The sequence below is a fragment of the Lycorma delicatula genome, chromosome 1, assembly GCF_047948215.1.
Source record: "Lycorma delicatula isolate Av1 chromosome 1, ASM4794821v1, whole genome shotgun sequence".
NCBI lineage: Eukaryota > Metazoa > Arthropoda > Insecta > Hemiptera > Fulgoridae > Lycorma > Lycorma delicatula.
Window position 1 is genome coordinate 139,931,951 of NC_134455.1, and position 12,795 is coordinate 139,944,745.

The 12,795-nt window shown below is 34.6% G+C and overlaps 1 protein-coding gene across 2 annotated transcripts in view; it reads right to left on the reverse strand.

Annotated features, from left to right (window-relative positions):
- The window catches only part of LOC142323219 (acyloxyacyl hydrolase-like), an 89,792-nt gene that overhangs the window by 47,431 nt on the left and 29,566 nt on the right, over positions 1 to 12,795 (reverse strand). For both annotated transcript variants that reach the window (XM_075362584.1, XM_075362577.1), the window contains exons 4-5: positions 9,722 to 9,877; positions 3,118 to 3,378 (exon numbers count right to left, since the gene is read on the reverse strand). In XM_075362584.1, the coding sequence (XP_075218699.1) occupies positions 3,118 to 3,378; positions 9,722 to 9,877 (417 nt within the window). The remainder of the gene's footprint in view (positions 1 to 3,117; positions 3,379 to 9,721; positions 9,878 to 12,795) is intronic.

Here is a 12,795-nt window from a genome sequence, read left to right on the forward strand (position 1 = left end):
CAATTTAAGAAGCACCTTCAATACACCACAGAGAAGGCCTGCAATGCCTTCTTCGGCATTCGATGTGTGGTCAATCCTGATTGGGGTCTTAATTTTAAGACCATGAACATCCTGTATATAAAGGCAAATGCATGGCTATTATGCTATATGCGGCACCTGTTTACATGAATAGGCTAAAATATAAAAGTTATCGGAACATATTATTAAGGGCTCAATGCCTCATATTGTTAACAGTAATGGGTGGTTACCATACTATTTCATGGAAGGCAGTCTTGGTGCAGGCATGAAGCCGGTAAACTTGATTGTGTCTGATAAGCAGCAACGGTATTTTGTTAAGAAGTCTGATGAGTTGACCGTATAAAGTTCGAGAAATTGAACAACATGGCAATGCCTTGTGGCAAGCCAGATGGGATGAAACAGAGGATGGGTGTTATACACATGATTTCTTTCCAAAAGTTGTTGGTGTGCAGGAAGCCTCTTGGGTATACCCTAATAAATATGTGGGCAATTTCTTTCCGTGCATGTTGCTTTTAGGGATACACTGCAAGAATTCAGCCCAGTAGATTCTGGAATGTGTCCTGAGTGTGGACAATTGGATGCTACCTACCATGTTCTTTATGAAAGCTCGAAGTACAAGTTTGCGCACGGAGACCATCTGTCAGCTTGATCTTATCAGGTCAGTATTGGGTCTCCATGTAAACTGAAGGGGCCAGGCCAAATGAGCAATAGTTAACAGTTTTACAGGGTATTTGGCAAAGGAAAGGTTTGCTAAGGGCATCTAGAGCCCTGCTTGGATTTCTTTTGTATTCTGTTTTTGTTGTTGTTTTTGTTTTGTTTTGTTTCAATATTACTACGTTGTTATTATTCTGTGTAATATTTTTATGTTTTGTGTTGTAAATTGAATTCACTTTTACGTTTTATAGATAGGTAGTTCAGTTCTCTTACTTAGCTAAGTTCTTGCAGTATTACTTAAAAACTCGGTAAGATGTGTTTTGTTTTGAGTTCATTAAATAGTAAGTACATCGATGGAATGTCACTCGTGGCATTTGCATCAGTAGCATCCTGGCCAAGGTGGACTGGAATACGTCAAAAGCTGAGGTTTCGCAGATGACCTCTGGTAAAGCCAATAAGGGCTGGAAATGGGAGGGGCGGTGGAGAGTGTCTTCCCCTACGGAGTTCAGGATATATGTTTTTCTCAGATGCTAACATCAATCATTTTAACACACGTTGTAAAATATTTTCTCAAAATTGAGATTTTCTCTTCCCAATTCCAATTAAATTTTTTTTTTTCATTTTTCAAGTAAATACAATGAAAGTAAGTAGAATTGGTTAGAAATTCTTTGTAATTTTAGCTTTCTTCCTTTTGAAAATTTTCATTATATTAAGTACATGCATCTTTTACATTAAATTAAAAATTCCTTAAGATTTACATAATATGATTTGTTCGTGAGAATATTCTACTTTAGTGTAACATTCAGATAAAATTTATTTTTGTAATGTTACAAAAACAAACCAATATATATTTATCTTTTTTCTAAACAGTTGCTATAAAAAAAAAATATTTGGTAATCACAAGGTCCAACCTAAGTCAACAGAAAGATACAGCAGAAACAATCCTGCAGGTGTTAACAAAAGAACAAAAAGAAATATCTGAAGAGATAATCTGGGTGAGTTTGGCACATAAAAAATTTAAAAATACATTATATTTAGGTAGATCATGCTGCAGTACATTGAGTAAAATTTCTATAATAAAATGATATTTGAAACTACAACACATTCCATACATTTAAACACTAAACAGCCATAATCATAACCTTTTACAGTTTCTCAATAAAATGTCATCCGTTATAGATATGAGAGTAGAAAATAAGATTTAAAGTGGCAGAACTCAAATCATTATTGAGTTGTACTATGAATTAAAGCATATGAGGCTACTTTGTTAAGTTAATACATTTTCAATTTCTCAGATGATTAATAGTTTGGGACACTTCCCTGTAGCATATTTCCTTGTGTAGCTCAAGTAATCTGTTACCAATATTCCAGTAATATTCATATTAGCTGCTATATCAAACTTAATCAAAATGATTGATAAAATAAATAAATAAATGTGAAGTTCAAGCAGTAATCAGTCTCTTGGCGAAAAAAAATATATATACTGCTGAAACTCACTACAAAATTTGTAATGTTTATGGACCAAATATTATGTGTGAAGGTGAAGTTAGGAAATAATACTGACATATGAGTGCAAGAAAAAATTACCTTGCTGCAGCTCAAACAATTCTGCACTGCTAATAAAATGGAGGGGAACTGCTAGCTAAATGTGACTGGAGGCTGAGACTTGGATATATGAACTAATGTTGAAAAAAGCAGGAAATGATTGAGTGGTGGAATTTATCATCCCCAAGGCCCAAGAATGTTTAGATAGGAAGCCTAAGGCTACTGTTTTTTTGGAAAAACAAAAGGATATTGCTTACTGAGTCCCTTGATTATGGAAGTATTGTAAATGCCAATACATATGATGAAAAGCTTAAAAAAACTCTGACATTCTATTCAGAACAAAACATATGGGAAGCTATCCATCTGAACAATTTTGAACCCATACAACATTGCTTGACAACACACTACAACAAAAACAATTCAAAAATTAAGACTCTTTCTTCATCCACAGCTTTCAGCATCTACCATACAGTAACAACTTCAACCTAGAGATTATAACCTTTAAATCAATGGCTTCTATTGTAGCTGTTAGAAAATGACAAGGAATGAAAGATGTTGTAATTATAATTAATTATTAGTGTGAAAGTTTTTGAAGATGGAATAATAAAGCTAGTAGAATGATATGAAAAATATGCTGTAGTGAATTATGAATATGTGAAAAAATAATATGTATATGTAATTATGACGTATGTAAAATAATATGTATTTAAAAAAAATAAGATCTTTTCTGTGACACTCACTTCTTTTTTATATCAAAACAGCCCTTAAAAAAAGAAGTCATAATTATTGAAGGGCAAGTTGTGTAAATAATACTGTTTAACAGAAGAAAAACAGTGCAATCAAAACTGATTTTATTCCAAAAACTTATTCTAATAGAAACTAAAATGATGCTAAACTCACCCATGAAAACAGAGCTGCATCAAACCATGCTTCTGGCATATGAAAATGAGCACCTACTGAATCTCCAACAACAATGAGCCCTCTAGCTTCAGAACCATTACAAAGCACATCTTCCCATGGCTCATTACTAGGACTGTATCCATATATACCATTGCAATCAGAATCAACTATCTTATCAGAGTCCAATATCAATCTACCAGGATACACATCTTCTGCAAAATCACTGCAATCCCGGCCACGCCAGTAAGAACCACGTCCAACCTGTAATGATTTAAGCAAATTATTAATTTTCTAAAAAAATTTAAAGATCATAGACATGTATAAAGAAAATTAAAAAAAATTGCTTTTAATAAAGAATAAACTTTTTATTGCATTTTTTAAAAATATTACTGAGAACAAATTATACAAAAAACATGTTTTGTGTAAAATTTTTTTGGTTAAATTGCACCCCCACTCCAAAAAATGGTAATAATTTTGAAACATTGTAGAAGGCAGTATAGTGGGTCTTTATCATTGCAGTTTTTTCTATTTTTATTTAATTCTAATTGAATCCATCTAATTGGATCCACAAATTTTTTTTCCCCATCAAAGTGGGGTCTTAATCCAGCCACCCCTCTCACACCCCACATCCTACTTAGCGACCGGACTACTGCTGTAGTCCATAGAATTACATGCTGCTGCAGTCTGTGCTGTTGGTGAGTGATAGAATTAAATAAATGAATAATATTTAAAGTGTACTTTTTTATTTAAATTGGCTGGTAGTACCAGTACACCAATACAAATGAAATACAGTATGCATGCATGCTTTAGTTAGAATCACTGAATGATAAATGATAAATATAAACATTTTAAATTAAGTTGTGTGTGTAAGCCATGCATCAGAAAAAAGCCGCGTGAGAGGAAAGTCCTATAACTGTTTTGTCAGCTTTTTAAAATTAAGAACCACCAGATCACCTTTGAAGATAATGATTTAATTAAAAACATATTAAAAATAGAATCTAACAGTTGGCAATAATGACATTAGAACAAAGGAAAATAAACATTTCAAATATTGCATTATTCCAGCACTGGACAGCAAAATTTACAAATACACTCTTATTTTATTCTAAATTTAAAAATATATAGAATAATTTCAAATAAAACAACAAAAAATTAAAAGAATAAGTTTAATGTAATATATAGAGAATCTAATACCAACTGAAGATGTGAGATATTGCAAAACTGGAAATTATTATGGTAAATTTAAATTATTTAATTACTGTGTTTGGTGGTTTATGTTTCATATAATCTTATATATATAAAAATGGATGTTTGTTTGTTTGTCCCATATGTGTTTCTCTATCATTTATCTGGTTACAATTAAACTTTCATGAGTTGTGCGCACAGGCGTGAAGGTTTCTGAATTAGTTTAGACCCACTAGATGGCACAGGGGTCAAGATATTTCCAAAAACTGTATTTATGGTCCAATTTGGCTCATATTCAGAATATATATATTAGTTATATGAAAAGAAATATTTTTTACAAAACATGGACCTGCTAGGTAGGACTGGGGTCAAGATATTTCGAAAAAATGTGTTTATGATTCGATTTGGCTCATATTCAGAATATATATTAGTTATGTGAAAAGAAAAATTTCTGCAAAAACTATATGCACTAGGTGGGGCTGGTGTCGAGAGATATTTACGAAACAATATACAAATATACTTTCTTCTTCTATATATATATATATAAAAGGCAATGTTCTTAGTTGTGTCTGCTATAGACTAAATAGACTAAAAACTACTGGACCGATTTACGTGCGGAAAAAGGGAAAAAGCAAAAAAAGAGAAAAGGGAAAGGGGGGGAAAAGGGAAAGAGTGTAAAAGTTAAATTTTATGAAATTCTGTAATGTTCAGTTTTTTAATACTTTATCAAACTTTCAATTGTGTTCATTTAATCTATAAATATACCCAAATCTTGCAATAGCAAAGCATGATTGGGTCTGCTAGTATATTATATATATATATATATATATATATATATATACAGAATGATTCAAAGAAACAGGAAATTTTGAAAGTTGTGTTGGTAGCCGTGGGCGATTGGTACCACTTGATAAGTGGCACCAGCCTCTCTAACCTAGCCTGCCATTTAGTTGTCATGGATCCTCGGAGTGGTGCGCAACGTGCATTTGCTATCAAAGCGTTTTACAAAAACAATGACAGTGTGGAGGGAGCGCGTAGAGAATTTTGCCGTCATTTTAATCTGGGACGGTACGACGGTGTTCCATCAGCATATGCAATTAAAACATGGATATCAAATTTTGAGGGAACTGGTTCGGCAATGAAAAAGAAACCTCCAGGCCGTGAGGGAATCGTCCGTACACCACAGAATGTTCAAGCTTTACAAGATGCTGTCACACGAAGTCCACATCGGTCAATCCATCGTCTCTCAGCATCTTTACAATTGCATAGTTCAAGTATTCGAAGAATGTTAGTGAAGGACTTGCAATTCCATCCATGCAAGTTGGAGATCGTCCAGGAACTGAAACCGAACAATGCAGTTGTGCGAGCACAATTCTGTAATGTAATGCTTCAGAAGATAAATGATAACAAAGAGTTTGTTCACAAACTGTGGATGTCAGACGAAGTGCATTTCCACCTCAGTGGATTTGTTAACAAGCAAAATTTCAGATACTGGGCACAAGAAAATCCTACGCAGCTACACCAGCGTCCGTTGCACAGCCAGAAAGTGACCGTGTGGTGTGCTATGTCATCTTACGATGTTATAGGCCCTTATTTTTTTGAGGATGACAACGGTCTTGAAACCTTGCTTGAAACCTTTGTTGTGGAACAACAAAAGAGATTTCCACCAATTCTTAACACAGCCTGGTTTCAACAAGACGGAGCAACGTCACATACTGCACGAATATCGAATGCCGATTGTTTGGACAACGTGTCATTTCACAAAATGGTGACATTAGATGGCCGGCCTCCCAGATCGCCTGATCTCTCAGCTTGCGATTACTTTTTGTGGGATCACCTTAAAAGCAAAGTGTTCCACAGTAGACCTGCTACAACGGAATAACTGAAGGCAAAGATCCGAGAAGCAATTGCAGAAACTACAGTTGAGATGTTACGTCAAACCATGAACAATTTAACGAAGAGACTTCGTGAGTGTTTACTAGAAGAAGAGGTATCTTTAAAAAATAAACTAAAATGTATGTATCCTAAAATGGCAACATTTGTACAATTACATGAAATAAAATTCATTTTCTAAAAAAAAAAGTTATTTAATTTTTTTAATTTCCCGTTTCTTTGAATCACCCTGTATAGATATACTCTTACCTCATATATGCCAAACTTAATATCGGCAGACAGCAATGGTAGCAGCTCAGAAATCAGTGGGAGCAGAGAACACATACATGCTGATACAAGTGTCACTCCTGCCATGCAGTTCTCCCACCATAGTGGCACTGCAACCCTACCACTCTCTATAAAAGAGCGCCAATAAAAGAGCGTACATGTGAGTGAAAATTCAATTCATCGTTGACCACCATCTGGAGAAGACGAAGAAGAAGAAGATGGAATAAGACAGAAGTTCCCTGACCGCCTCAATGTGGGACCTCCCGGTAGATGCCAACATCCCTGCTGGAGCAGCAGGCCTGGCTGGCCTGCCAAGGGAGCCGCTGTATGCAGACACTACCTTCCCGCTCCAGCTTGCCAGGTTTCAATCACCCTGGCTGGCGGACTCAGTGGAGCTGGTCCAGTGTGGGATTGCTCAGGGAGTACCGCCTCAGCCGCGCTGGCGAAGGATGACCAATGCCAATCCAATACTGTGGGGCTCTGGGTGCTACCACTGCCACGCTGTAGTGGGGACCCAACTACCACTGAGAGGAAGCCCAGTCTTATTTCAATGGATGAGCCACAACTCCCCAACTACAGCCAAGTCTTCACCAGAGACCAGCTTCTAGACCCAACAGCTCTTCTCAGAGCTAAGACAAAAGCGGCCCTTTTCAGGGCTACCACAAGATATAAATTACACTGGGCCTTCGAAGCCAATTGACAACAACAACAACAGCCCTTCTCAAGACTACAACAAGGTTATTAAGTGCCACGTGCCATCAAAGCCATTTGGCGACAATATGTATATACATTTTTTTACTTTTTGGTTATGGTCTCTTTGGACCGCGTTGAAATTTTTGCACAACAGATGTCTTCCGTCTGTTTTCCCAGTACAATTTCATTTCATCTCACTTAACTTGTTTTTGTTCATCAGTCCACTGCCTCCCAGTTCTAGTCTTATCTATAAGTTTCTGGAAAATGTGTTTATTAATTTTATCTCTAAACGCAGTTCTGTTACACTCATCGCCTTCATTCAGTTGTAGTTCACTGAGGTCCTTCTTAACTTCGACTACCCAATCCATAGTCGCTTTCATATTTGTTAAAAAACTAAAGACGCGCTTCGTTAACCTATCATCCGACAAGCTGAGTATATGACCGTAGAACTTGACCCTTCGTTTTCTCATCGTCGACGTCAGCGGTTCGTTGTTCCCTTTATAAAGTTCTTCGTTACTTCTTAGTTTGTAAGATCCATCTTCTAGTTTTCTTGATCCCAATATTTTCCTCAAGATTCTTCTTTCACGTATTTCCATTTCCTTTTTCCTGAGTATCAAACATTCTGATGCGTAGAGTGCCTCTGGTTTGAGCACGGTAGTCTAGTGTCTTATTTTTGATCCGTATGATATACTTTTTTTGTTATAGATATTCTTTGTTTAATACATATATATATATATATATATATATATATATATATATATATTAAAAATTAAACTTAGTAGTTTTGGAAGTCAAACTTTTGGACAATTCTATAGATTACATATTGAAAATAACAGCTAATGATAATAAAAGAAATCATATCAAGGGAACAACTGAGTGAGATATGAAATGACATCATTTCAGTGTTCTGAATTGTTTCAGTCAAAGACAGGAATGCAACTACTTTTCAACTGTACTGCAAAACATAATGTTGAGTTTATTATTATACTGTTATTATTATTATTATTATTATTATTATTATTATTATTATTATTATTATACTAATATATATTATATTACATTACTGTATATATTACACTATTATTATTAATATCATATTATCGTATTATATTATTATAATACTACTATTATCTGACTGGTCCATGGAAGTTTATAAAAATAAATAGATTAAAGCATAGATCAATGTTACGTATCATGGCTTGATGTGTTACCCAACTGTAGAATCTTTGTGTAAACTCACTTTAATTCTCTGTATATTTAAACCTTTGTTTCTGATTTATTATTCCAGTTGTGGAAATTACAAAATACAAATACAGTAATTAAAAAAATGTAATCTCTAAATTTTTTTTAGGAAAATTGAATATTTTTTATAATGAATAATATTTTATATATATATAGATATATTTTTATATACATATATTGCCACCGAATGGCTTCAACGACACGTGGCACTTACTAACCTTATAGTAGCCCTGAGAAGGGCTGTTGTCGTCAAATGGCTTCAACGGTTCACATTTCATAACCTTGTGATAACCCTGAAAAGGACAATTTTTTTGTGTTAACTTTGAGAAGAGCTGTTGGGTCCAGAAGTTCGTCTCCGGTAAAGTCACAGAGTTGCAGTTCATCCATTGAAGTCCAACTGGGCTTTCCGAGCTGTCCAGCTGGGCAGTTGGGTTCCCACTACAGCGTGGCAGTGGTGGCTCCCAGAGCCCCACTGCCACCACTACCACTGGGGGCCCCGCTATGCGGTCGGGTTGGTATCGGTTGTCCTTCGCCGGCACAGCCAAGGCAATTCTCCCCGAGCAATCCTGCGCTGGGCCTCCTGCTGTTGAGTTTACCGGCCAGGGCAATTGAAGTGTGGCTAGCTGGAGCGGGAAGGTAGTGTCTGCATCCAGCGACCCCCTCGGCGGGCCAGCCAGGCCTGCTGCTCCGGCGGGAGCAGCAGGCCTAGCATCCGCTGAGAGATCCTACGTTGAGCCGGCCAGGGAACTTCTTCTGTCTTCTTCTTCTTGGTCTTCTCCAGGTGATGGTCAACGATGAATTTAATTCACTCTCGAGGTGCACGCGCTTTTATTTGAGCCTGAGAGTGGTGCGGCTGCAGCACCGCTATGGTGGGAGAACTGCACAGTCATCTCTATGGCGGTAGTGATGCTTGTATCAGCACGTCCGTAAACTATGAGCCAGTTTGCATCTTAGTTGCTATACTGTGTTCGGCCGCCGATATTAAATTAGGCATTTATATGGTAACAATATATATATTACTCTTTTCATAAAAATAAAATGTTTGTTTTTCTTTATTTATCAAAGATACCAAGTACATATTTTCCAAGAAAACTATTAATAAAACATACAGCATAGCAAGAAAATAATTAGCATAGATAAAATGGGATATGTTATAAAACAAAAATAAATCTATAAGTCTTGTTGTAAAAAAATTTACTTAAGAGATTTATATTTAGGCTTACTACAACTACTATTTCCATAGAACTGTAGAATTTAAAAATGAACCATATGACAATAAAAATGAAATGTACATACAACATAGGTATAAATCTTAATCACTAACCTGAAATGCACTGAAATTATCCTTATCATAATCAATAGCTGGTTTCATATCTTCAAACCAATCATAGAAGTCATTACATAAATCTTTAATGAAAGGCAGACTACAAATATCAAAAGATTCCACATTCTGATAGCCACCAATCCGAGCAACATGAACCTATAATCAGATAATATAATAAATATTGTAATTTTTTAATTTCACAAAATTAAAAAAATGTTAAACCTTTTACTTAACACAACCTTTAACTAACAAACAAATACAAATATTCAAGAACTTAAAATGCATAACATTTTTATATCACTTCTCAACCAAAACTACAGAATACTTTACAGATACACTAGAAAAGAAGAGATACACTAGAAGCAAAAAATGATGGTTTTACCAAAGAAAAAAAGATGAAAAGAAAATCATTACCAATCAGTAAATGTTTGCATCTTGGCATCAGTTACAGTAATTAGTGTTTTATGATGCATACCTCAGGTGTAAATACAGGTTTAGCAGAAACATCTGATAATAGAAATGTAATATTCATCACTTTATGATTGGTGTACTAATAATCTAAAAACAAAATAGAGTTATACCAAAATAACATTATTAAGCTCTACACATAACATTATTGTACTTTAGATATAATGTTCACAATATACTGAACAACTTTCTGAGATTCTAACTTCATAAGCTTAACATACTTTCGATAGCATTTTTTGTTTAGATGTTTTCAATCTCCTTAAGATGCATAAGGAGCTTTAATGCTGTTTGTTTTACAGTGCATACAACACCTTTTAAATAAACACATAGAAAAGACAATAAAACAGGAATTCATATCTAAAATAGCATGATTATCAATTTACTCAAAACAGCTACTCTCCTATGCACTATGAATATCATAACCTTGCCTTATTGCAGTTTAAGTTTACTTATTAGGTATAAAATAGACTTCTGAATGAAAAAATCATTCAGCATGTCTGAGAAGCATTCTGTACTACCATATTTCCATCATGATTTTCAAAGAAGAGTCAATTTTGTACATTTATTTTTATTTTTATTTTTTGGGAAAAAAAACGCTTTCATGTTATCATTGCCTGTAATAAAAGCTTTTATAAAGAATTACAATAAGCATAATAATATTAAATAAAAACATAAATATAAAAATATATAAAATTCAACAAAAAATAAAACTTTGCAAACTACAAGAGGGGGTGTAAGGGTCCCTTCTTGAATAACAAAATGATTAAGAACTGTAACTGATTTAAGAACCTATAATTAAAACAAAAACTATAACTAACAAAAACGTAAACCTAATGTAAAACTAAAATATTAAAAATGTAATAAAACTTAAAACTAATATTACTAATACTTAACTAATATCACAAAGGACTAACTAATATCACAGTCAGAATTTTAAAATAGGATAAAATTTATATAAAACAATAAAAAAACAAAAAACACAATATAAAATTAATATAAATATAAAATTTCACAATATCCGAGAGGGCTGTAAAGGACTTCTTCTCGGATAAGAGAATAAGAAAAAACAAAAAAAAACAGAAAAATAAAAATAAAAAATAAAACAGACACTATAAACTTTACCAAAAACAAAAATATACACCACAATATCAAATTTTAGATATAAAACCGGCATGATGCAAAAACAGAAACATCCGATCTAAAACTTAGTTGTCACTGCCCAAAAATTGACAGATATTTCTGGGCAATTTAAATTTACTACGCAAAGCCGCATAATGAATGCAATCCACAAAAATATGGTGCACGGTTATGCGGCAATTGTATCGTGCGCATAATGGTGCATCACCTGCTGACATCAGGTACTCATGTGTGACTCTAGTATGGCTTAATCGAAATTGACAGAAGACCACTTCCTCACGATGAATTTTTCTGCATGAGGAGTCCCAAGGCAACACAGAATCTTTAATGTGCCGCAGTTTGTTATCAATGGTGGCCGGCCAATCACCTTGCCATTATGCTCGAAGAGACTGTTTTACAAATAAAGTCCAAAGTAGCAACACGAGTGATGAAAGGAGGTTGATTACAAGCCTCTTTAGCAGTGGAATCCGCAATTTCGTAACCTGAAATTCCCATGTGGCTAGGAATCCAACAGAAAGTCACTTCCATGTTGCAATGATTCAACTCAGCGATTGCATTATAGACTTCCGTGACCAACGGATGTCTAGAGTAAAAATCTTGTAAAGCTTGGAGTGCACTACACGAGTCGCTACAAATAAGAATATGATAGTATTTTGGGTTAACGATATTCAATGATTTAAACAGCGAACAATTCAGCAGTAAATATACCTGTGATATTAGGCAGAACAAACATGTAGATTCTACTATTTAGAGTAAATGCGCTTCCAACGATATCATTCTGTTTTGAGTCATCTGTGTATACTATTGCTATCTAATGTATACTACATTACTATCTATTGTATACTATATATATATTGTATATATATATATATATTGTATACTATATATTGTATACTATATATTACTATCTATTGTATACTATTGGGTTTATTTTGGAGAGAATATGGTGAAAACTTTGCTGGAAAACAATAGGTGGTGTTGCTTGTTTGTTGTATGTAGTAAGATCAAAAATAAAATTTATAAGGTTGATTCTCCACAGAGGATATGAACAGTGATACGTTAGAAAAATAGATGGTATGTCCAGGTTTAAATGTTGTAGTAACCGCCGAGTATGTACACCCATAGGCGCAGTATCATGTGGATGATCTCTGTATCTCTGTAAACTAGGATTTGCAACAACTGCGGTAAAAGCCGGGTGATTAGGTTGCCCTTTAACATGGGCAAAGTAAGATGCTAGAAGTTGGTCACGTCTATCCCAAAGAGATGGTTCACCGCACTCCACAAGTATGCTAGCGACAGGCTTGATCAAAAAGCACCTGTAACAAGATGGAGAAAAGCATGATGCACAGTATCCAACATCTTCAGTGCGTTATTATGCGCTGAAGAGTAGACGATATAACCATAATCTAAGCAGGAACGAACTAAGGAATAATAGAATCGCAACATACAAGACCTGTCAGTTGCCCAGT